The sequence below is a fragment of the Marmota monax genome, unplaced genomic scaffold (assembly GCF_021218885.2).
Source record: "Marmota monax isolate L192 unplaced genomic scaffold, Marmota_monax_Labrador192_F-V1.1 WCK01_AAM20220418_F8-fsc00045, whole genome shotgun sequence".
Taxonomy (NCBI): Eukaryota; Metazoa; Chordata; class Mammalia; order Rodentia; family Sciuridae; genus Marmota; species Marmota monax.
Genome location: NW_026692132.1, coordinates 6,565,816 through 6,593,206, shown reverse-complemented (window position 1 = coordinate 6,593,206; position 27,391 = coordinate 6,565,816). Strand labels below are relative to the sequence as shown.

General features: G+C 33.5%; 1 protein-coding gene across 2 annotated transcripts in view; it reads right to left on the bottom strand.

Moving 5' to 3' along the window:
- The window catches only part of Cwf19l2 (CWF19 like cell cycle control factor 2), a 94,407-nt gene that overhangs the window by 27,743 nt on the left and 39,273 nt on the right, over positions 1–27,391 (bottom strand). For both annotated transcript variants that reach the window (XR_006856612.2, XM_046466429.2), the window contains exons 11-12: positions 14,099–14,212; positions 12,149–12,286 (exon numbers count right to left, since the gene is read on the bottom strand). Coding sequence is in view for 1 of the 2 variants with exons in the window: in XM_046466429.2 (XP_046322385.1) it covers positions 12,149–12,286; positions 14,099–14,212 (252 nt within the window). In the remaining variant the exon portion in view is untranslated. The remainder of the gene's footprint in view (positions 1–12,148; positions 12,287–14,098; positions 14,213–27,391) is intronic.

Genomic DNA, 27,391 nt, shown 5'->3' with positions numbered 1-27,391 from the left:
TCCCCAACCTGGGATATCTGGCAATGTTTGGAGACATTATCCGTTGTCACAAGTTTGGAGCAGGAGAGACTGCTACTGGTATTGACAGGGTAGATGCTGCTAAACAGCCTACACAGAGAGCTCTTCCATAATAGTTAGCCAGCCCAAAATGTCAAAAGTACCAAGGTTAAGACACCTTTTCCCCGAGGAATTCAGATGACATTGTTGTAGGGAGTTATTCTGTGTTCACTACCAATAACCATCTACATGAACTGGAGACTTAAGATAAAATATTACTGATAATCTGTTTCATCAGTTTCTAAATTCAGGCCTAGAAATAGAAGAAGTTGGTGAAATAACATAAATATTAAGCATACAAAAATATTAAATATCTTCTAATCTTAAAAAGTAACTTTTTTCCCATTCTGAAATCTGAATTAAAAAAACCCTAAAATTTAACAAATTTATTTGCATGTTAGAAAAAAAATCAAACACTAATATGATCCTTCAATGAAAACTGAAGACTTTTTTTTAGCATCATTATGTAGAAACAATGGTGTGAAACAAACTTATGTAATTAATATTGCAGTATTACACAGGGATTACTAACTATAGCCTAATTCTTACCAAAGCATTTTAAGTTTATGACACTGCTTTTAAATCAAGTTTTAATCAAAACTCTAAAATTATCCTTCAAACTCCAAATCCTCAAATTCATTGGAAAAAAGATGAATTTGCTAATAAAATATAAATTTCATATGATGCTTTACCCTTTTTTCCTTAAAGAGAAAAATGGAAAAAACTATTAAATCAGTATATTTGATTAAAAGTAATTTAAATTTAGGTCAAAATCTGAGAGAACTGTCCAGTGGTCCTTATAAAACCTCACCATGGTGAAGAACTGGGACCTCACCACATTAATATTGTGAGAGGAGGCACTATTAATGGGTATAGAACACCTGTTGAAGATAATGAAAAAAGTTCTGGAAATGGATCATACTGCTAGTTGTACAACACTGTGAATGTATTTATGCCACTGAATTGTATAATTAAAATGGTTAAAATATTAAAGTAATTAATTAAGAACTGGGATCTCACCCATTAGTATTGCTATTTTTTTTTTCTTTTGTGAAGAAGGAGGAGAAGAAAAAATACTGAGGAGAATGTAGAGAAACTGGAACCCTTGTGCATTGCTCCTGAGAATGTAAAATTATACAGCCTCTATGGAAAACTGTGGTAGTTCCTCAAAGTTAAGCAGATCTACCATTTGATTTAGAATTCCATGTCTAGATATAATACCCCTCAATATTGAAAGCAGAGACTCAGATACCTGTACGATAACAATGTTCACAGCACTATTCACGGTAGCTAAAAGGTAGAAACAACCCAAATGTATATCAATTAACAAATGAGAAAAAAAATATGATTCATTCTTAATAAGGAATGAAATTCTGATACATAATATAACATGAATGAACTAAAGACATGCTAAGAGACAAAAGTCAGATACAAAATGACAAATAGTGTACATGATTGTACTTATGTAAATTACCTAGAAGGTGGAAATTCATAAAGACTGAGAGGGAAGGAGAAAAGAGAAAGAGTGTGAGAAGGGGAGGCACTGTTAATGGGTATAGAACATCTGTTTAAGATAATGAAAAAAGTTCTGGAAATGGACCATACTGCTGTTTGTACAACACTGTGAACGTATTTATGCCACTGAATTGTATACTTAAAGTGGTTAAAATCTTAATAGTTGTTATGGTTAAAAACAAAACTGACTCTGAACTAAAGAATGTTAAGTAAATTAATTCTCTGGCATTCCTAAATCTCTCCCACTTGCTGCACCCATCAAATGAGTTTCAGAAAAATAAACTACTTAGTTAAGAAGCTTGGAATGGATTCATGCCAACATCTTTTTCAGTCCCATATAAAAGCAAAATATAACCTCTCCCATTTTTTGACATACAAATTTCAAATTTCCTGTAGGGGATGTCAGAAGAAAATAGACACGATTCCACATGCTTGGATTAGCTTCTTCCAAATCTAATTTCACCCTGTATCTACAAAATGTCTATGAGAATGGAAATGTCTACGATGAAAACTAAAATGACCAAAGGGTGTTACAAGAAGTTGGCAATTTCAATATCCCTTATCTTATTCTAATCAAATTTTTAATAAAGGTATGTCAGTTAATCTCTCAAGATTTTTTATTAATGCTACAGTTTGCTGAAAATAAAACAGTAAAAGATTAAGTTCTACTGTGTATTCTGGAAGTATGCAATGGGTATTTTAAAGTTTACTTCCATCAGAAAATATATTAAACCCTAAAAAGAAGTATAACACAGGAATAATACAACTATCAATAGAAATACAAACTTCTGTTATTAGATGATAAAATCATCTGAAAATCTAAGGTAAAACCCTAATTACCTGTGAGGGAATCAGGTAATTTTTCTTCTCCCTTACTAGTCTTCTCTTGTACCTTCTGTTTTTCCTCCCTCCAGCCCATTTTTAATGCTTTGTCATACAAAAAGGACAAAATTACTGCCTACAGTGCAAACAAAATTAATGAGGAAAGATGTATATAGATCTCATGAAAATGTGGCAGAGTTTATGTTGCCAAGGAAACACTGATGTCTTAAATTTTAAACGGAAGAGTTTATATTTAAACAATGTTGAAGTCAATACAATGTATTTTAAGAAAGAACAAAGCATACACAACTTATTATTCCCAATACCAATAAATGACACATGCAAATTAGACAAAGACAATTAAATCTAGGCGGTAATCAACAACTACCCATTAACATGAGTCATTTGAAAGGCAGTACTATTTAATGACAAAAGCTGGCCTGGGAGTTAAAAATTGAAGCTCTGGTGCTGCCTTTTGCAACGCGGGAATTAGGAAAGTCACTTGGTATTGCATAAGCCCTTTGATTCTCTTGGAGTCTCAGTTTCCTCACTTGTAAAATGTGGAAGGTTAAGCAATATTAGTAAGCTCCCTTCCCAAAATATTAAATTCTTGATTCTGTTATTTCAAAGGAAGATAATATATGTTTAATATATGTAGAAAATCATAATAAATACACTGGCATATATATTGTAAGAAAATAGATGAATACTCTCTTCTTTTTCTGGATATTTCTTACTGTTCCTTTTTTCATTAATTATGTAGATTATTTTTGTAAAAACCAAGAAATATAGAAAGTATTAAAAAAAATAATTCCCTATTAAAACAAGTAAGATCAAGCTCATATTTGGCATCAGGTGCCTTCTTGACCTCATTATAAGTAAGAGACATTATTGAAGTTGTAAAAATACAATTGGAAAGACTGAATATAACCTGAATTAAAGAGTTGCAAGAAAAAAGTGGATAGTAAAAGTCAAATGAATCAATATAAGATATCAATAAAAAGTAAAATATACACCAACAGCAAAAGACAGCTGGATATGTTTAAAAACACAACAGAGGGAATATCAGACTTATTGTCTGACATTAACTCTTTCCTGTCTCTTAGTTAGATCTCTGGTGTTGCTCTCACAAGACTTTGTCCTTATCTTTCACAGTATTTTGCACTTTCATAATTACAGAATTAATTTTTTGTAATTATCTATTTTTCTTTTCCTTCACAAGCCTATAAGCTCCAAAAGCAAGGAGCATGTTTCCTCATGTGCCAATGATATCAGCAGTAAGAGAACACACATTGAATGAGATCAACTAATATTTGTTGAAGATGGCAAAATAGAGCAGGTCACTTTCCAGGCTACTCTGTGGCATAAAATCAAGAAAACAGACAGGCAGCTTCTCAGAAAGGTGGGTGAACAAAAACAAAACAAAAAGTGGGGGACTTTACTGGAATTTAATATTGGACACTCAAAGCAGATAGAGGATTTAGGAGATTGGATACAATAAAATAAGGACAAAATCTCCAGTGCCACAGCTGCTACTGAGGCATTACCACAGCAGTCCCTCAATGAGCACAGTGGAGGGATACGGAAATTAAAGGAACGCACATTTTTAGGAGGACTAGGGCATATCTGAGTACAGAGGTTTATAGATCAAAAACACAGCCCAACTAAACTGAAAGGAATGCTGCACAACAGCCTTGTATGGGAAAGAAACTGAATCTCTCCCAGTAGCATGCAGAGGACAGAAGAAGGAACCATTTTGCAACCACGGCATGGGGACCAGCAGCTGAGAGAGATGATTCCTGACAAACCCTAGTCCAGCCTAAAATACAGGCCTATCAAACTCACACTCAAGACATAGAGTATGCCTAAATAACTAGGAGAAAATCAAACATGAAGAGAGGTTTACACAAGTGATAACTGGTCATTGAAACCCAAATGGCTCTCTCTCCCCCTCCTATCTGGCTGCTTGCAGGACTGGCCAGGAGAGGCGCACCTGGCCAGGAATTTGAAAGAGTAGGTGCAGGAGAGATTGACTTGGAGATTGAACCTAAGACCAGGAAACTTAGATTATACAGGTGAGGTAGTGAACTAAGAATTGGCTCCTCAACCACACAAATAGAACTCAGGGGAGATCCCTAGGGTATAATCTTCTAGTATGGACCAGCAACTGGTGGGGCCTAGAGGTGTATGATTTTAAATCTTGAGACCAACTGGCATCCAACTGGTGAAGAGCCTGGAGCCTACCTAAACCTAAACCTCACTTCCAGGAGTTCCCCATGGGATTACCTCTCTCACCCTAGCAACCACACACTCATACTCCAGACAGCCCCACCTAACCACTGAGAAGAGAAGCTGAGAAATTTTTGAACTCCAACAGAAACAACTTTTTAACTTTTCATTAGGATTTTTTTTTTCTTTATCTTTTTTCTTTTCTCTGCTTAATTGTGGACTTAATGGTTCATGGACATTTATACATATTCATATTTTTTTTTTCTTTTCTCATGTCTATCATTTTTGAAACAAGTTATTTTTCATGAATCAGTATTTTGACGACTAAGAAGTTTGTTAGTATATTTCAGTCTTGTTTTTTTCTTAATTTTAATTTAAAAAATTTTTACTTTATATTTTTTTTATATTTTTTTTCTCTCACTTATCTGTTTCCCTTTAATCTCTCTCTGTTTTCTTCTGCTATCAGCCAAGCACAATGGTTCTCTCTTTCTATAACCTGAGTCGGGTTATAAGTTCAGCAATAGAGAGCTTGCCTCGCACAGGTTAGGCACTGGGTTCAATTCTCAGCACCACATAAAATAAATAAAATAAAGATATTGTGTCCATCTTAGAAAAAAAAATCTTAAAAAAAAAAGACATAGACTGGTAGATTGGATCTAAAAACAAGATCCAATAATATGCTGTCTCCATGAGACTCACCTCATAGGCAAAGACATCCACAGACTAAAGGTAAAAAGATGGGATATATCATTCACATGGATCTCGGTAAACAAGCAAGGGTTTCTATCATATCAGGTAAAGAGGACTTCAAGCCAAAGTTAATCAGAAGCGATAAGAAAGGACATTTTATACTGTTAAAGGGAATTATATATCAACAAGACATGACAATTGTAAATATTTATGACCCCAACATGGAGTATCTACATACATCAAGCAAACCCTTCTCAACTTCAAGAATGAAAAAGACCACAACACAATAATACTGGGTGACTTTAACAAAACACTGAATAGATCCTCCAGATAAAAATTAAATGAAGAAGCTATAGAACTAAAAAATAAAATTAGTAATTTAGACTTAACAGACATATACAGAATATTTCATCCATCTGAACACACTTTCTTCTCAGCAGCACACAGATCCTTCTCTAAAATAGACCATATCTTGGGCCACAAAACAACTCTCAACAAATACAAAAAAATTGAGATAATACCTTGCATTCTATCAGATCATAATGGAATAAAATTAGAAATCAATGATAAAATAAAAATAGAAGCTATTCTAACATCTGGAGACTAAATACGCTACTGAACGATAAATGGATAGCAAAAGAAATTAGGAAGGAAATAAAAAAAAACACTTTTATAGGTAAATAAGAATAGCAATACAACATATCAAACTCTCAGGGATACTATGAAAGGAGTGCTAAGAGGAAAGTTCATTGCCTTGAGCTCACTCATTAAAAGAATGGAAAGTCAACAAATAAATGCCCTAATTTTACATCTCAAAGCCCTAGAAAAAGAAGAACAAATCACTAAAAGCAGTAGAAGACAGAAAATAATTAAAATCAGAGCTAAAATAATTTAAATTGAAACAAAAGAAATAATTCAAAACATTGACAGAACAAAACACTGGTTCTTTGAAAAAATAAATAAAATTGATAAACCCTTAGTCAAATTAATGAAGAGAAAGAAAGAAAAAACTCAAATTACTAAAATTAGTGATTAAAAAGGAAATATCAAAACAGATACTACTGAAATATAGACGATAACCAGAAACTATTTTGAAAATTAATATTCTAATAAAATAGAAAATCTTGAGGACAGCAACAAATTTCTAGAGACATATGACCTACTCAAATTGAATCAGGACATAGAAAATTTAAACACATCAATTTCAAGCAATGAAATTAAAGACACCATCAAAAGCCTACCAAGAAAGAAAAGCCCAGGACCAAATGGATTCTCTACCATACCTTCAAGTTCTACCATACCTTCAAAGAATTAAAACCAATCCTCCTCAAATTATTTCATGAAACAGAAATGGAGGGAACCCTTCCAAACTCACTCTATGAAGCTAGTATCTAATACCAAGACCAGACAAAGACACAAGTAGTAAAGGAAATTTCAGACCCATATCCCTGATGAACTTAGATGCAAAAATTCTTAATAAAATACTGGAAAATTGCATACAAAAACATATTAAACAGATAGTGCACCATAATAAAGTGGGGTTCATCCAAGGGTTCAACATAAGGAAATCAATAAACATAAATCATCACTTCAATAGACTTAAAGACAAGAATCACATGATTATCTCAATAGATGCCCTCTTCACCATCTCTGTTCAACACAGCCCTGGAATCTAATCAGAGACATTTGAAAACAGAAACTAAAGGGATACAGATAGGAAAAGAAGAATTAAATTATCCCTATTTGGGAGGGGAAGGGGGGGATAGTAGAGGATAGGAAAGGTAGCAGAATACAACAGTTACTAATATGGCATTATGTAAAAATGTGGATGTGTAACCAATGTGATTCTGCAATCTGTATATGGGGTAAAAATGGGAGTTCATAACCCACTTGAATCTAATGTATGAAATATGATATGTCAAGAGCTTTATAATGTTTTGAACAACCAATAAAAAAAAGAAAAAAATTATCCCTATTTGCCAATGACATGATTCTATATTTAAATTCTAGAATTCATAGATGAATTCAGCTAAGTAGCAGGATATAAAATTAACACCCATAAATCAATTGCATTCCTATGCATCAATGATGAATCAACTGAGAGAAATTAGGAAAACTATTCCATTCACAATAGCCTCAAAAAACATAAAATATTTGGGAATCAATCTAATAAAAGAGGTAAAAGACCTCTACAATGAAAACTATAGAACTTTAAAGAAATAAATTGAGGAAGACTTAGAAGACAGAAAGATCTCCCATGTTCTTGGCTAGGTAGAATTAATATTGTAAAAATAGCCATACTATCAAAAGCACTATTCAGATTTAATGCAACTCCTATGAAGATTCTAATGACATTCTTCATAGAAATAGAAAAAGCAATCATGAAACTCACTTGGAAAAATAAAAGACCCAGAATAGCCAAAGCAATCTTCAACAAGAAAAGTAAAACAGAAAGCATCACAATACAAGACCTTAAATTATATTACAGAGCTATAGTAACAAAAACAGCATGGTATTGGCACCAAAACAGACATAAAGACTTATAGTAAGGAATAAAAGACACAGAGACAAGCCCACATAAATACAGTTATCTCATACTAGACAAAGGCGTCATAAACATACATTGGAGAAAAGATAGCCTCTTCAACAAATGGTGCTGGGAAAACTGAAATCCATATGTAACAAAATGAAATTAGACCTCTATCTCTACCCCGGCACAAAACTCAACTCAAAGTGGATCAAGGACCTTGGCATTAGACCAAAGACCCTGTGCCTTCCAGAAGAAAAATCAGGCCCAATTCTCCATTTTGTCAGCTTAGGAACCAAATTCCTTAACAACAATCATACAGTGCAAGAAGTAAAATCAAGAATCAATAAATGGGATGTTTGAAACTAAAAGTTTCTTCACAGCAAAGGAAACAATTAAGCACATGAAGAGAGCCTACAGAATGGGAGAAAATCTTTGCCACAGCACCTCAGATAGAGAATTAATTTCCAGGACATATAAAGAGCTCAAAACAACACCAAAAAAATAAATAACCCAATCAATAAATGGACAATGGAACTGTACAGATGCTTCACAGAAGAAGAAATATGATCAGTCAACATATATATGAAAAAATGTGCAACATCACTTGTGACTAGAAAAATGCAAATTACAACTACACTGAAAATTCACCTCACTCCAGTCATAATGGCAATTATTAAGAATACAAGAAACAAGAAACAATGGAAAGGATGTGGGGAAAAAGATACACTCGCACATTGCTGGTGGGACTGCAAATTGGTACAACCACTCTGAAAAGCAGAACAGAGATTCCTCAGAAAACTGGGAATCGAACCACTATTTGACCCAGTTATCCCACTCATCAGTATATACCCAAATGATTAAAATCAACATACTACAGTGATGCAGCCACATTAATATTGACAGCAGCTCAATTCACCAAAGCCAAGCTATGGAACCAACATAGGTATCCTTCAACAGGTGAATAGATAAAGAAAATGTGCATAACTTATGCAATCAATACTGGCTGATTTCTGCTTAAAATTTTTAGGAAGCAATGTTATATATGGCTGCTTTTGTGCCAAAATAGCAGAGCAAAAAGCTGAAACAGAAAGCCAACCCTATTACCATCTTGCCTATTACAGGAAAACTTTATTGACCCTTATCCTTGACTAATGCCTTTCAAAATAATAAGAAGAAATATAATGGAGCTTTCACTGTCTCTTCGTGAAAATATTTAACATCTCTAAATTACCTATCAATGATATTACTTGTTCTAAAAAATGTAATAACTTAGTTACTTCATTCGTAAACTTAAAAATAATTAAGTACAGTATTTATAGACATAGTTAATATTCTAAATACTTCATAAGCTTTATTATTTCAAATTTTTTCCATAACTAATTATAGTTATTAGTGGTACAAAAACCCATTGTTACTATGCTGTGTGATATTTGTCAGGCAGAACTAAAAATCACAATACCAAATCAGCATTTCCACAGTAACCGTACGTACCTCCATTAGTTCTACTGCAAAAAGGTAACAATTGGTATTGAAGTGTGCATTTTAAAAAACACCTTTGTCCTTTATTCTAATATAAAATTGCCTAATGTAATTCAAGTCTACCTTCTTCCCTTTGCTATCATATATGACTCAATCTTCACTCACCAAAAACACATAGGAAAAACTTAACACAATTAATTATAGGAGGAGAAAAGGGTTGGCATTGTCTTCATTTCCTTAGTTGCTTCAATCAAATTAACATCTCCATTAAGTAATACAAAGAAAACAATTTGCTTGGATAAAAATAACATCTTTTCCAAAATGTTAATACAACAGAACTAAACATTTGACAATATATAAGTCATCCAAACCATCTCTTTCATAAAAATCAAGATTGAATTTATATCAGTTGTACACTTATTTGTCCAGTTTATAGTTTAACTTATGCAATCAATACTGGCTGATTTCTGCTTAAAATTTTTAGGAAATATCTAAATCATGTAAAAACAAAACAAAAAAATGAATGGAAAGTGAAGAAAAGACTTATTGAATATCTATTGTCTATCATAAGAATTTCACTGTATATTACCTCTCAAAAGAATAGTAGAAAAATAAGATCAAAATATAAGAAACCATGATCATGCCAATACCCACTAAAAAACTTCAAATAGCTTCCCATCATTCAAAACAAAATCAGAATTTCTCACTATATGGTCTGTGAGACTTTAATATCTCATTTCTTGTGCGTCTCCAATCTCATCTTGTCTTTCTCTTTCTCCCTTTACTTCCAGTCACATTTGTCTTTTTACTATCCCTTGGTGTTCTTCAAGCTTGTCTCTGGTTCAGATCCTTTTCATTTGCTGTTTCTTATATTTCAAATAGTCTCCTCTCTGATAGTCACATGAACTCACTTTGCTCAGAGTTTGCTGAAACACCCCCTTCACAAAGAAACTTTGTTCCTGATACTCTACTGAAAACATCACCCACCATCTCCTTGTGGTTTGCTTTATTTCACAGAAAAATATATTTTCTGTGTTACTCATGTTTTATAATATTTTATTTTATGTATTTGTTCCCTGTATGTTTCATCCAAGAGAAATATAAGCCCTCTGATGGCACTAACTTCAACTTGATTGCTTCTCAGTACCTAGCACTGAGTATATGGCACAAATAAGGTTCACAAAGGACTGCTGGATTAATAAATGACTATTACAGTTTTCAAAAAAAAAAAATTTACATGTAAACTTGAATGGACTATGTTGAGATTACTAAAACTGTGTTTCATTCAGACTAATATAAAAAGTAACATTTCTGAGAGAAACTTCATAAAAATACATATGTCCATCTTTCTGCACTAAATTTCCAGATCCTAGAAAATTTAAGCAATTTCTCCAAACTAAATACAGGTAAAATTATGCTAAACAGAGGTAAAATTATGCTAATATGCTACATTTAAGATTCCATACAATTCCTGGATCTTGATTCAATGACCACTTCTATTTTTAAACTAAGTTTAGGTTACTCCTCACCCTCTCATGTTCCTGACACATTCAGATATCTGGGTTATCTTTATTTTAAGTTTCAATAAGTTAATTGTTGACCAAGTAATATATTCACATAATACAAAAAAAAATTTGCAAATCAGAAAAGGTATATAGTGAACAGTTTCACCTCACCATTCCTCTCAGATACCCCTTTTTAAATTCTCAATTGCAAAACATAACTATTGGTATTATAGAGTAAAGGATGAGATAATTTTTCTGAAAAGGGCTCGTTAGTAAATATTTGCAGCTCTGTGGGCTATGGAGTCTGTGTCACACGACTCAACTGAGTCATATCAGCAAAAATAGCCTTAGACAATGTATACACTTTGTATATTTGTGTTTCAACAAAACTTTATTTGTAAATATAGACAGTGAAATGAATTTTCCCCTGCATAGTTTGCCAAATCCTAACATAGAGCAAAATTTAAAAACAATGTCTCTTTTATGGAAATGGCAGTGTTTGAAGGAATTGCAAAGGAAGAGACTATCACAAAGAACATGCATTAACACAACTATTCATTCTACTACTCATAATGATCTGTTAAAGTAATATACATTTATGTAGACACATTCAAGAAGATGTCTTCTCTATAATCCATAATCTATTACTCCAAATATTTTTTTTACCTCATGATATCATTATAAAGAACCAGAGGAATATTAAATTAAGACAGACTGGTAATTTAACAAACAGCACATTGCCAATCATTAAATTTTGGCCCCTAACTTTCCTTTAAATGGTAAAGCAAATATATAATTAACATCTTCTTAGAATACATTAGAGAAGTATAGCAGATTCTATATTTAAAACCAAAATCAAAATATATTTTTTGTCTTAATATTTTCCTAATGTCTTACACGAGATTTAATTTAATAAAATAAACCAAGATTGGAATCAAATCTCTAAAAAGTTGATCATTGTGAGATTGTAGAACCAGCTTCTCAAAATTCAAAGGCATCCTAGAAATATGTATTTCTATGTTAGTTTTGTAACTCTGTGACCAAAAGAACAATTTAGAGTAGAAAAATTTATTTTGACCTCATGGTTTCAGAGGTTCAGTCCATAGTCACAGACCCCATTGCTTTGTGCCTGAGTAAAGAAGAACATCATGTTGGAAGGGTATAAAAGGGGAAAGCTACTCCGCTTTCCAGTCATGGATGGACTGACCCACTGATGAGGTTATTCCTCTCATACTCTAATCATTTCAACTCTCAACATTCCTGCATTGTCTAACAAATGAGCTTTTTAAAGGACACTAAAGATCCAAACCATAATTCTTACCTTAGATGCCATTCTCATAAAAAGTTTGTTTTGATTTTCTACTGTTCCCATCTTTTCATTTTTGACTAAGTCATTCAGACTGAGATGATCATCATCAGGAAAATATCGAACCCTTTCTTTTTCCTCATGAGTAAAAACCTATGACAAGATAAAAATAATTAATTTGGTAAAAACATGTCCCTGAAGCATTTTTTAATAGATTATCGATAAATCTGATAATATATGTGAAAATCCTACCATGTATCAGAACCATTACTTCCAGTTTTTCCCTACACTATTTGCTTCTATGTGAGAGAACTTCCACTAGAATTATAATCCCTACCTCTGTCCTTTACTTGTCCTCTTCCCTAGGGATAGAATGACATCATCTGATTTCTGAATTTGGGCATAAAAGTAAACTTAACCTACACTTCTTCTCTTCTCTGCTCTTCTCCTTGTAGTTAAAATTTCTTAGCAATGTGGAAGAAAGACTACAGTTATCCAGAGATCAAATATCAAAAACAAAGATAAAATATTAGCAAATCCATGACTATGGACTTAATTTTTGTATTCTTCCCAAGTTCACAAGTAGAAATCTCAATGTGATGCTATTAAGAGATGGAATCTTTCAGGAGGTAATTAGGTCTCAAATGGGATTAATACACCTATATATAAGTAGACATTTGAACTTTCTCTCTCTGCTTGCCCCTCTCTAATATATGAGGATAAAATGAGAAAACCACAAGCTACAAACCAGGAAGCATGCCCTCAATCAGACATTAAACCTGCCAGAGCTGATTTGGACTTCCCACTCTCCAGAACTATAAGAAATAAATTCTCATTGTGTAAGCCACCAGTCTATGGTATTGTTACAGCAAATAGAAATGATAAGACATCCACTTCTATTAAAACCTTAATCTACAAACAGCTTTATCAGAAATAATACCGATATTCTGATTCCCATCTAATTCAATCTTGGCTTTTCCTTTCAGTTGGATCCATTTCCAGGTAGGCATAGTTGAGTGCTATTTATTTCCTTCCAAAAAAAATCTGCTGAATGCTGTTCTTGCATTTCCTTATCCAAATAAAAGCTGGTCTTCAACTGTTTTGAGATCTTTGCAACCAGAGTCCCACTATTTTTCCAATATTGCTATGCTTTTCTTCACTAGCTTAAACCTCATATGCAATGACTTCAGTCACTCCCTGGCTCCAGATCCTTAATATCTGGCCCTCTTGCCCTTTGTCCTTTCATTATACTCAAAGAGCAAATCCCAGTCCTGAATGAATCTGTCTGCCTTCCTTTTGCTTGACAGTATGCCTATCAAAAAAAAAAAACAAAAACAAAACAAACAAACAAACAAAAAAGGGCCCTCAGTGCCCTTTCAATGCATTTATGGATCCCTGTGCAGTTCTGTCATTTTATATATTCAAACCTTTACTATTCTCCTACATAGCTCCTTTGTATTCCCCTAATTCCTCATTACTTTAGAAGAGAAATCTCCCCCACTTCAGTTTGTTGAAAAATGTAACTAGTATCTCTGACAGCAACAGACACTTAAATCTTTTGTATTCTCAATTATTATTTGTACTATCTTGCTTCCATATTAAAGAACTTCTACTAGAATTACAATGCCTATTTCTGCCCCTTTACTTTTCCTTTTCCCCAGGGATGTCATTTTCTTTAAACAAACAAACAAAACCTTACTTAGGAAAACTAAATATGCAGGTTTTGCCATCTTAAGAGCCTCAAGTTGGTGCTAAAAACTAATTGCTCGAACTGAAAGATGGAAAAGGAAATTAGGTGTATGAGGGTTCATAGCACCTACATAATTAAGACATTACTTTATGTGGATACACCATTACCAGGTCTCAAATAGCCATCTAAGGAAGCAACAGGTCTGGGACATAAAGCTTTTCCCTAAGAGATATAGTAAGTATGCAAAAAGAAACAAGGACATATGTTAACTATACCTTCTGTCTCTTCCTTCTTCCTGCTTTTGAATCCAGAGATTCTCCTGGTGTGTTCACAGGCCACACTCTTCCAGAATCATCTGTTCTAACAAGGATCACTTCTTGCTCTTCATTCTACAAAAAGATGCAGGGATATCTTTTGAAATAACTGTGAAGAATGTTGAATGTGTACATTTAGTAACAACAACAATAAAAAAAACAGAAAAAATTCTAGTTTTCAAATAATATTATGTATTATTTTAACTCTTCTGGATTTTCATTACCACTATACGGTAAAACAACCATAATATTTTCAGGGAAAATGCCAGAGTTTATTTTTTTATGGAAAAAAAAAATCACAGAACCAACTGCAAAACAGTTTCTAGCCAGACACTAATAAAGATGACAAAGATGCCAGGTATGGTGGCATGCACTCAGGAGGTGGAAGCAGAAGACTTGTGAATTCAAAGCCAGCTTCAGTTTAGTGAGACCCTGTCTCAAAATAAAATATAAAAAAAGGGCTGGGGATGTTGCTCAGTGGTTAAGCACCCCTGGAATCAATCCCCAGTACCAAAAAAACAGATGACAAAGTATTAATAGTTCACCAGACATTGTTTGAGAGCACCGTCAATTTTATAGCAAATGTCATATTTGATGAATGTTTCTTAAAGATTCTACTGAAATTTTATTATAAGAAATAAAGCAACTAAATGAAAAACAAACCTGGTAAATTAGCTACTATGATACCCCACACTTCTTTCTATTAATAATCTATTTTTTAAGATCCTGAATACCTTTATTTTTACCAAAAATCAATTTCTAACATTTGTCATGCAAATTAACAAGACCACCAATTTTATCAATGAAAATCCATTTCTGACTTCCACTTTGCTAAATAATTAGCAAAGCCGCCGGTATTGATGAAGCCCTTGTGATCTTATATTTGGACATGGCTTTTCTGATACAAAGCCAGATGACTAGCTGGTGAAGGAATTTTTGATGAGGGCAAACAACTGCCCCTGAAACTGGACTTTCAATTAAAGCAGCATGATGATATCACATTGTTCAGGTGGAAGTTCTTCAAAAATAAAGTGTGCACATCTTAACAAGTGTTCATTCCAAGCACCACTGGCAATCAATGGCCTAGCTGTCCACTGGCCTGCAGGCAGGGAAATAAATAACAGACCACTGCAGTATTCGAGGAGTGTGTTAAGGAGGGTTGACTAGCTCAGGCTGGGTATTTTGTTATTGTCATTGTTGTTCTTTTTAGTTATATATGACAGTAGCTATTCTAACATATTTACACACACATGGAATATATCTTCTTCTAATTAGGATCCTAGTCTTGTTTTTTCTGCTTCTGGCTCTTCAGAAGTTATATCCCACATCCCAGAATTCTTCCTACAAAATTTTAGCCAAACATATGCCTGGCACAAAATAAAATAGACTTTATTTTATGATGAAAATGGAATGTTATTGGTAAAGTTCTAATAAAGAATCAAGAATAGTAGGGAATAGATTCATTAAAAATCAACTGAAAATAAGATGAAGCAAATTATTCACATTTCAATTTTCTTCTCAAATCAGAATCAAATATAAAAAAATCAATTTCAATTTCATTTAGTAGAGATTTAGTTGTCCTGCAGAAATGAAGAAAAAAATTACACTCCTATTATTAATCTTATAAGAAGGTATTTTTCCATACAATACCAAATGGACAATAAGATGATATATCACTACTTTTCTCCTCAGTAAATTAAAATTAATTAATGAAATGTTATATTTTGAAGAACCTCTCTATTCTTTTCCTTAGCAGATAGATAATAGAGATAAGGAAGACATTACAATCTGACTTTTTTTTTTTAATTTAAGAGAGAGAGAGAGAGAGAGAGAGAGAGATAGTGAATTTTCTCTTAATATTTATTATTACATCCCCGTTTGTACGTGGTGCTGAGGATCGAACCCGGGCCGCACGCATGCCAGGTGAGGGCACCACCACTTGAGCCACATCCCTAGCCCCTACAATCTGACTTTTAACTTCATCACTCTGCTAAAGATGATCATCTTAGAACCTTAAAATTATTAAATCCAGTAAATATTATTAAATTATCATCTTTCTCAGTGTGAAAACATTTGATTCTGGTTATTATATCCTTCTGCCTCAAATACTTTCTCTGCATTTGCCTCCCTGGCTCATTTAGTCATTTATTCATTCATTCAATAATTTTTTAATAGTTGCCAAAAGAAACGGGGTTAAGATTAAACTTGTTTCCGTTCTCTTCAAATGGATATCCCCATGTTTAATTGACACACTGGGGCCTCAGTTGTGTGCTGTAATGTCTTATTAAAGAAAAATAATAATAATAATAATTTTTTAAAGTGCCTATCTTATGCTATAGTGGTCAAAAGAAATACAGCCTTGCCTTAACAAGTTTATAGCCTAGTAGGAAAACTGCTCCCTATATAATTAATAATATAAAAAAGTCATCTTTACTTTCTCCTCCATTTATAGCTATCCCTCAAATGCTAAGTGATAATTCCAAGATTCCTTAGTTTCCAGTCTTCCAGACTAAAATCTAATTATCATTCGTATTTGCCAGAATTTCACTGTGTTAAATACAACTATAATCACACTATTCTTTGCTGAAAACCCTGAGGGACCCAGACTACCCAGACTAATACCACACCAAGTATAGCCCACAGACCAGCGCAAGCCTGAGACTACCAGCCATAAAATATTTGTTATAATCCATGATGAGGTAAGCACAGAACCTGAGTATTTATATAACTTTCACAGCAATTACATAAAGCAATTTTATATTGATTCAACATAAATAAAAATTTGAGACATATTTCATATATCTTTATTTCATTTTTCTACACGTTTTATTGCATCTTATAAATCAATTAGTCCATGATGAACCAGAAAACTTTAAACGTGAGTGTTTATATGTATATTATATATATTCATATATATTTTATATATTATATATTTATGTATACTACATATAACATATATAAAATAATAAATCTGATTCTATACCATGGTCTAAGAAGCACTGTACTAAGAAATGGAATTAAACTCAAACACTAACATAGTATACAAAGCCTTTAATTTCTGGCTCTTGACTGCTTTTCCACCTCCTCATAATTTCTATATATTTACTATACATTTTATTTCCTCTGCATGGAACATAGCCCTTCTAGCTCAACTAGGAAACTAAGGATATAATCACATTTAATGCTCTGTTACCAATAATTTCAGGCACATTTACATTGCCAGAACATAACCTTTTTAGTTACATCTCACTACTTATCATTTTCTGTCTTTGCCAACTTTTCTAAGCCAAAGGCCAAACTATACTACTTGGTATCTATAGGACCTGGCACAATGTAAACTGCTGTGGGTACTCAAGAATGGTTGGCAAATATAATTAACAAACGGGTGCCTCAAACATATTAATATATTCCCAAAGCTAACCAACTTTTCCTCTTAGCTGACTCTCTCACTGCCTGACCACCTTTGTCTACCTTCTTTTCTATAGGCATGCCAACACAAAAGACATGAGGTTATCCCACTTTAGGTACTTATGACAGAGTGCATTCTAACCATCTATTTGGTTTAAAACCAAAGATAGAAATAAGCTCCTTCTACACAAAAAAATAGGCACAAACATTTTAATCACCCATGTGATTTACTAATTTCTCTCCAAAGAAAGCAGAAACACATTTTGGTACAACTGGAAAGCATTTATAAAATTGTTTAATTTTCATAAAAATGCCTAATGTTCCAGATTTTTAAATTATCCCCAACAACTGCAGTTTGCTCTGTAGGACTTTTACTTTGAAAACACCAAAAAATGATTGCTTTATTCTAAATATCTTATCTAGACACTTATTACAAACTCTCAAAATGTTCAGGGACCATTCATTCATTATCCACAGATCATTATCCATCCCTCTGGCTGATGGAAATCACGAATTCTTATTTCAAGGAAGAAAGGAGAAAACAAAACACTTTACATGAAGTTATAAAATCAGTTTACTAACATGGCCAACAATGAACTTTCCCAACTGGTATTTACAATAATTATGGAAAAGTAAATAATAATCTCCCACAAAGTACATTATTGATTTTATAGTAACTCAACAGATATTTAAAACTCAACTGTCTTTCCCCCTTTCCAGGACAAAGGCCAAGCAATGTATTTCTTTGTATCTAAGGACATGGAACGGTATCAAACAGTGGGCACTCAAGAAATCTTTGATAAATGGAATTAACAAACGAGTATCTCATATAGATTAATTATACTCCCAAGGTTAGCCCACTTTCCCCGATAACTTTCCTCTTCTACCCACTTTCCTACTTTCCGTTTCTCAAAGAAGCCAACAAAAATGACACTACATTTTCCAAATTTGCTACCCAATACAGAATATTGATACCAGAAATACTGAGTAAGTTTCCAATTTGCTACTGCATTAATATGGAAAATGAGGTTTAAGAATATCTGTCAGAAAGGGAACGCAGCCTGTAAGCTTAGAATGGTTTTCACATTTTTTATGTGATCAGGATGAAACTGAAAGAATAGTACTTTGTGACAAATAAAAATTATATGCAATTTGAATGTTAGTAGCCATAAAGTTTTATTAAGCAGAGCCACTGTCCATTCACTTACATATTATATAGGCTGCATTTATGCTACAACAGCAGTTGAATAGTTGTGACTTAGTTGTTTAATACATCCTTTTAGTACTGCTTTATGTAACATTGATTAAAAAGAAAAAAGTATACATGGCTTTGAGTCAAAGCTGGTATTAAAAATTCTAAATGTTTAAAAACCTTTTCTACTATTTTGAAAATAATGCCAAACTCTTCCATTAGATCAGCTTTCCCACCAGTGGTCACTGATCTTCCACAAATTGATGATGATATTCCCCAAGTCTGCCACTACTGAAGGTCATGGCACCTGTTTCAACCTAATCTTTAAAATTTCAATAAATAGGCAGTTGCTTTTATTCTAATTTTTTCATGACTTTTGAACAATCTCTACTATATTTCTAATTACAACCACAGTCAGTTCAAGAGAACAGGTTGTTCACTACAGAAGAGAAAAACGGAGAAATGTTTCAGAGTATAGGAACCTAAAAATGGATTGTTTAGGCAACAAAGGAAACAGTCATCAGAGTAAAGAGACAACCTATGAAATAGGAGAAAGTTCCTGCAAATTACACGTCTGACAAAAGACTAATATACAGAATACAAAAGGAACTCCAAACATCAATAGTTAAAAGCCCCAATTAAAACACAGGCAAGAAATCTAAATAGACATTTCTCAAAAGAAGAAATACAAATTAACAACAAGTCCATGAAAAAATACTCAATATTACTAAACATCAGGAAAATGAAAATCAAAACTACAGTGTTACCTCACCCCAGGAAGAATGGCTATTAACAAAAAGACTAAAAATAACAAGGGCTGGCAAGAACGTGAAAAAAAATGGAATCCTTTTACACATTGCTGGTGGGCATATAAATTAGTACAGCCATTAGGGAAAACAGTTCAGAGATTCCTCAAAAAATTAAAAAGAGAACTAACATACAACCCACCAATTTCACTGCTGGGTATATACACAAAGGACATATTTTCATAGTGACATCTGCATTCCCATGTTTATTGTATGCATAACATGTTTATTCATAATAGCCTAGAAATGGACACAATCTAAGTGTCCATCAACTGATCAATGGATAAAGAAAGTGTGGCACATATACACAATGCAATAATATTCAACTACAAAAAGAATGAAACCCTGTCATTTGCAATAATATCACGGAAATGGAGGCTATCATGTAAAGTGAAATTAGCCAGGCACAGAAGACAAGTACTGCATCACCTCACTCATATGTGCAGCAATATAAAAAGTCAATCTCATAGAAGTTGAAAATAGAATGAAGTAAGAAGTTCTGGTGGAATGCTGGAAAGGTGAGCTATTATTGCACAGTAGGATGAGTATAAATAACAATTATGTACTGCCTATCTCAAAAAACTAGAAGGAAGAATTTTGAATGTTTCATCATAAAAAAATGATAAAAGAGGAGACAGATATGTTTAACCTAATTTAAACAATACATAATGTACACATGTACTGAAACATCACATAGTTCTCCAGTAAGTATAATTTTGAGTTTTTATACATAAGGTAAAAATAAATTTAAATTGAATTTTTTAAATGAGAGATTTTATCTTCTTCCTATAACTTAGCATTTCCAACAAATGAAGAATTCCTTCCTGTTCAACTGTTCTAATGAATGGGGTTTTCTTTTCCCTGAAAGGGTAAAGTTTCTAGCGAAGTACTCCTGGATTTTCCTCCAGAAAGTCATCAAATTTCTGTGTAGCATAAAAAACTTTGTATTCTACCCTCATTTATTTTTTTTAATTATTGGTTGTTCAAAACATTACATAGCTCTTGACATATCATATTTCATACTTTAGATTCAAGTGTGTTATGAACTCCCATTTTTACCCCGTATACTGATTGCAGAATCACATCCATTACACATCCACATTTTTACATAATGCCATATTAGCAACTGTTGTATTCTGCTACCTTTCCTATCCTCTACTATCCCCCCTCCCCTCCCATCTTCTTTCTCTATCCCATCTGCTGTAATTTAATTCTCTCCCTTGTTTTTTGTTTTTTTTTCCCTTTCCCCTCACAACCTCTTATATGTAATTTTGTATAACAATGAGGGTCTCCTTCCATTTCCATGCAATTTCCCTTTTCTCTCCCTTTCCCTCCCACCTCATGTCTCTGTTTAATGTTAATCTTTTCCTCTTGCTCTTCCTCCCTGCTCTGTTCTTAGTTGCTCTCATTATATCAAAGAAGACATTTGGCATTTGTTTTTTAGGGATTGGCTAGCTTCACTTAGCATAATCTGCTCTAATGCCATCCATTTCCCTGCAAATTCCATGGTTTTGTCATTTTTTAGTGCTGCGTAATACTCCATTGGTATAAATGCCACATTTTTTTTATCCATTCATCTATTGAAGGGCATCTGGGTTGGTTCCACAGTCTAGCTATTGTGAATTGTGCTGCTAAGAACATCGATGTGGCAGTATCCCTGTAGTATGCTCTTTTAAGGTCTTCACGGAATAGTCCGAGAAGGGCAAAAGCTGGGTCAAATGGTGGTTCCACTCCCAGCTTTCCAAGAAGTCTCCATACTGCTTTCCAAATTGGCTGCACCAATTTGCAGTCCCACCAGCAATGTACAAGAGTACCCTTTTCCCCACATCCTCACCAGCACTTGTTTGCTGTTTGACTTCATAATGGCTGCCAATCTTACTGGAGTGAGATGGTATCTTAGGGTGGTTTTGATTTGCATTTCTCTGACTGCTAGAGATGGTGAGCATTTTTTCATGTATTTGTTGATTGATTGTATGTCCTCCTCTGAGAAGTGTCTGTTCAGGTCCTTGGCCCATTTGTTGATTGGGTTATTTGTTATCTTATTGTCTAATTTTTTGAGTTCTTTGTATACTCTGGATATTAAGGCTCTATCTGAAGTGTGAGGTGTAAAAATTTGTTCCCAGGATGTAGGCTCCCTATTTACCTCTCTTATTGTTTCTCTTGCTGAGAAAAAAACTTTTTAGTTTGAGTAAGTCCCATTTGTTGATTCTAGTTATTAAGTCTTGTGCTATGGGTGTCCTATTGAGGAATTTGGAGCCCGACCCCACAATATGTAGATTGGAGCCAACTTTTTCTTCTATCAGGCGCAGAGTCTCTGATTTGATATCAAGCTCTTTGATCCATTTTGAGTTAACTTTTGTGCATGGCGAGAGAAAGGGATTCAGTTTCATTTTGTTGCATATGGATTTCCAGTTTTCCCAGCACCACTTGTTGAAGATGCTATCCTTCCTCCATTGCATGCTTTTAGCCCCTTTATCAAATATAAGATAGTTGTAGTTTTGTGGATTGGTCTCTGTGTCCTCTATTCTGTACCATTGGTCCACCCGCCTGTTTTGGTACCAGTACCATGCTGTTTGTGTTACTATTGCTCTGTAGTATAGTTTGAAGTCTGGTATCGCTATACCGCCTGATTCACACTTCCTGCTAAGAATTGTTTTTGCTATTCTGGGTCTTTTGTTTTTCCATATGAATTTCATGATTGCTTTCTCTATTTCTACAAGAAATGCCATTGGGATTTTGATTGGCATTGCATTAAACCTATAAAGAACTTTGGGTAATATTGCCATTTTGATGATGTTAGTTCTTCCTATCCATGAACAGGGTATATTTTTCCATCTTCTAAGGTCGTCTTCTATTTCTCTCTTTAGGGTTCTGTAGTTTTCATTATATAAGTCTTTCACCTCTTTTGTTAGGTTGATTCCCAAGTATTTTTTTTTTTTGACGATATTGTGAATGGGGTGGTTGTCCTCATTTCCATTTCAGAAGATTTGTCACTGATATACAGGAATGCCTTTGATTTATGCATGTTGATTTTATATCCTGCCACTTTGCTGAATTCATTGATTAGCTCTAGTAGTTTCTTTGTAGATCCTTTTGGGTCTGTTAGATATAGTATCATATCATCCGCAAATAGTGGTAATTTAAGTTCTTATTTTCCTATTTTTATGCCTTTAATTTCTTTTGTCTAATTGCTCTGGCTAGTATTTCGAGAACTAAATTGAATAGAAGTGGTGAGAGAGGGCATCCCTGTCTTGTTCCAGTTTTTAGAGGGAATGCCTTCAGTTTTTCTCCATTCAGGATGATACTAGCCTGAGGCTTAGCATATATAGCTTTTACAATGTTGAGGTAAGTTCCTGTTATCCCTAGTTTTTCTAGCATTTTGAACATAAAGGGATGCTGTACTTTGTCAAATGTTTTTTCTGCATCTATCGAGATGATCATGTGGTTCTTATCTTTAAGTCTATTGATGTGGTGAATAACATTTATTGATTTCTGTATATTGAACCAGCCTTGCATCCCAGGGATGAATCCTACTTGATCAGGGTGTACAATTTTTTTGATATGCTTTTGTATTCGATTCGCCAGGATTTTATTGAGGATTTTTGCATCTAAGTTCATTAGAGATATTAGTCTGTAGTTTTCTTTCTTTGAAGTGTCTTTGTCTGGTTTCGCTACCCTCATTTCTTAACAAAACTACTTTGAAAGTTAGGTAAGTTAAGGTCCTGATGCTGACAGAAAATCTTACTTTACCAGCAGTAAAGAATTATGTCAGAACTATTAGAAGAGGTTTGTTTTACACATATACCCAGAAAAGCTTGAACCAGATGTGCAAGTATCTCATCTTCACAAGGATGAAAATATTTATTTCTGGTGAAAGTATCCTTAGAATAAAAATCTTTTTATTTGAACCTTCAAAGGCCTATACAGTTTCCAAAACAACTGGCAAATAGAAATTGTACTTTATCTACTATTTTGAATTCTACTCTACTGAATCGCCACGTCATTCTACAGAATATATGCTTCAATTTTTTTCCCTTGTGTTGCAAGCCACAAAGTAGCTTCAGCATTTTCAGACTGCATAGATTCATCAGTATTTCTCTACATCGCTCCTTTTGCTTGTCTTAGATACTTCAAAATCTGATTTCACATTAAGCAACTACAAAGAATTATGGAAAAAAAAATGTTTTTCACTTTAGTTTTAAGAAATGAAATCTTATGGAACAGGACAGATTTCAACCAAAAGATGAGAAATTGTCAGTTCATTTGAGAAGTCCAGCAGAGCTTGACCACAAGAAATGACACATAACAAAAATCTCAAGCTCAGGTTCAATCTTATTTTCCAGGGTCCCACATAGTGATCTTAAATCTCTCATCAACAAAAATCTCAAGCTCAGGTTCAACCTTATTGTCTAGGGTCTCTCATACTGATCTTAAATCCCTCATCAATTATTCCAAACTTGTTAAGTGTATCAAGTTCCAAAATCCTCTATGGAGAGATCTTAGCCAACGTGAAACAGTAAATTCCCCTTAGTTTGGTTAAGTAATTTTGTAAACCTGAGATTAAAAAATAAATCAAACTTAACCTTTTATATTGAGTTTAGGTAAAAGTATCATTGTAGCTCTGAAAACTTTTTAAAAAATCTTTTGAAGGCTTTTGAAATCCTTAAGTGAATAAGGTATATAAAAGTAATTGTGGAGCACACCTGTAATCCAGCAATTTGGCAGGCTGAGATAGGAGGCTCACGAGTTCAAGGCAGGCCCCAGTAACTTCGCAAAACCCTTAGCAATTTAGTTAGAAACTGTCTCAAAATAAAAAAATAAAAAGGGCAGGGGATGTGGCTCAGTGGTTAAGTATCCCTGGGTTCAATCCCTGGTACCAAAAAAAAGTAATAATGGTTTAAAAATATAAGGGAATTTAATTAGTTAGCACTGAAATTGGTATTGAAAAAATTTAATCTGTTATATTTCTTAGATTAGTTAAGTGATTTTATTAACGTTATCAATAATATTTAATGGATTAAAAAAGAACAGGTTCTGTAACTAATAAATTCAATAAATATATTAAAATACAAGTAACGAAGTATTCCTTAATACTAACACACATTCAATGCCTCTTTAGACATTAAAAAAATCCTACCCTCAAAAAAAATTTTTGATTCTATTGCATATGAGTAAAGTAAAATGAAAGAATAATTATGAATCATCATGTTTCCTTTTCTTCATACTTATTCAAAAAGAGAGGCAAAAGCAGAGATGGAGTATTCAGTATGAGACGTTTTGTTAGTCCCACCAACTGGAAGTCACTCTGGAGACCACAGCACTACTCCTGTGAAGTCTGTACTACCTTGCAAATTAAAACTACACTGAGATTTTATTTCATTCCAGTCAGAATGGCAATTATCAAGAATATAAGAAACAATAAATGTTGGCAAGGATGTGGGGTAAAGGGTACACTCATACATTGCTGGTGGGACTGTAAATTGTTGCAATTACTCTAGATTCCATACAAAACTTGGAATGAAACTACCATTTGACCAAGTTATCCCATTCCTTAGTTTTATGCCCAAAGAATTTAAAACCAGCATACTACAGTGACACTGCCACATCAATGTTTACAGCAGTTCAATTCACAACAGCCAAGCTATAGAACCCAACTTAGGTCCCCTTTAACAGATGAATGGATAAGTGTCCATACTACCTACTGTGAAACAGCCATGTCCCCACCATTGTTTGAAATAAATAGTACTTGATCTCAAGAAGACTTTTCTTATAATGATAACTGTTCCAACAATTAAATCTAAAGGGAAAATAAATGCCTGATTCAGAAATCCCCTGAAGTCCAGCCATGTTTTTAAAATCCTATAATAAAAATGCCAAGAGTCTGGCCAAGCTAAGTGGCACATACCTGTAATCCCAGGAGGCTGAGGTAGGAGGATCACAAGTTCAAAGCCAGCCTCAGCCAAAGCAAGGTGCAAAGCAACTTAGTGAGAACCTGTCTCTAAATAGAATTTTTTAAAAGGGGCTGGAGATGTGGCTCAGTGGTTGAGAGCCCTTGAGTTCAATCCCTGGTACCTGCACCCCCACCATACACACACAAAAAAAGACAAGAGTCTGGAAAGAGATAGATATACACTATAAGGTGGTAACAAGTATATAAACATAAATTTGAAAGAATAAATGCCATAGCAAATACTTTAAAAATCTTAAAAGAGTTTTCTTACAAAACTAAACATACTCTTACCATATGATTCAGCAACTGCACTTCTTGGTATTTACCCAAAGAAATAGAAAACTTACATCCAAGCAAAATTTTTGCAGAGATATTCTGAGCAGCTTTATTCATAATTGCAAATATCTGGAATCACCAAGATGTCCTTCAACAGGTAAATGGATTAAAAAAATGGTACCTATCAACCATAAATTTTTATGCACCACTAAAAAAGAAATGAGCTATCAAACCATGAAAAGACATGGAGAAACCTTAAATGCATTATTATTAAGTGAAAGAAGCCAGTCTAAAAAGGATACATACTGCATGGTTTCAAGCATGTGACATTCCGGAAAAGTAAAACTATGGAGAACAGTAAAATGATCAGTGGTTGCTAGGAATTTTGGAATAGGGAGGGATGAATAGTTAGAGCACAAAAGATTTTGAGGAAATAAAAACAATCTGTATAATATTATAATGATGGATACATGTCATTATTCATTTGTCCAATCCTGTAGAATATATAATAACAAGAGAGGACCCTAATGTAAACTACAGACTTTGGAGGATTATATGTATCAATGTAAATTCATCAATTATAACAAATGTACCAGTATAGTCGGTGATGTTGATAACAGGGCACACAGTAAATACATAGGGGTAGGGTTTTATGAGAAATCTCTATACCTTCAGCTCTCTTTTTGCTATGAACCTAAAACTGTACTAAAAAAAAAAAAAAAATTAACTCTTTTGTCTTCAAGGTTTCAAAAGAGGAAAAAGTTGCAATCTTTTAAGAGGATCAGGAAAAAAAGCATCGTAAAAGATGTAAAGACAAACACTGAGAAGTCGATAAGCTTCAAGAGGATGATATTTATGAGACAAATAATATACTACATATCTAAACGGCCAAAAGACATGTTATCTGTGTGTAAGCAGCTTCCAAGATAAGGCTGGAAATAGGAGCTATACTGTGGAAGACCTTGTACTTAATTTGCTTGGCTCTAAGAAACCAATGAAAGCTTCATAGTACAAAACTATTATGATTACAGGATTGTTGAAAAAATTAACTGGGCAAAAGTATGTAAGAGAGACTGAACAACATATCTAATTTTAGCTTTCCTTCATTACTCCCTATTTTTAATCATACTTGTAATTTCTCATTCTCAGTTTCTATGTCTATGAGAAATTTTTAATAATTTATTTCAAAAATATTAGCTCTTACACCATAGGGAAAATAGCAAATTTTATAAACATACTCTTTGTGCTATTATCTAAGTCATTAATAATCTTAGCCTGAAGTAAATTCTATGGAACTCAACATTCTAATCTCTCTATGATAGTAATTGTATAAATTAATCTTTGAGAACAGCTCTTTAAATTCACTATAAACCTTATCCTGTCTTAAAAGTGACTCTTCAGCTATGAATTTTATCTTTTAGCATCAAAGAAGTATCATGGATATATAAGTACTTTTATTGATTTAAATATTTTCTTCATTTACTTTTTATGTCTGAGGAAGTATGCCTGCCTCAGTCTTTCAATTTACAAAGTTGTGCTGATGACATGAAGTACCTAAAGGAATATTGTGAAAACTAAGTGAGTTAATTCATCTAACCTCTCAACACTGTATTGCATCAATC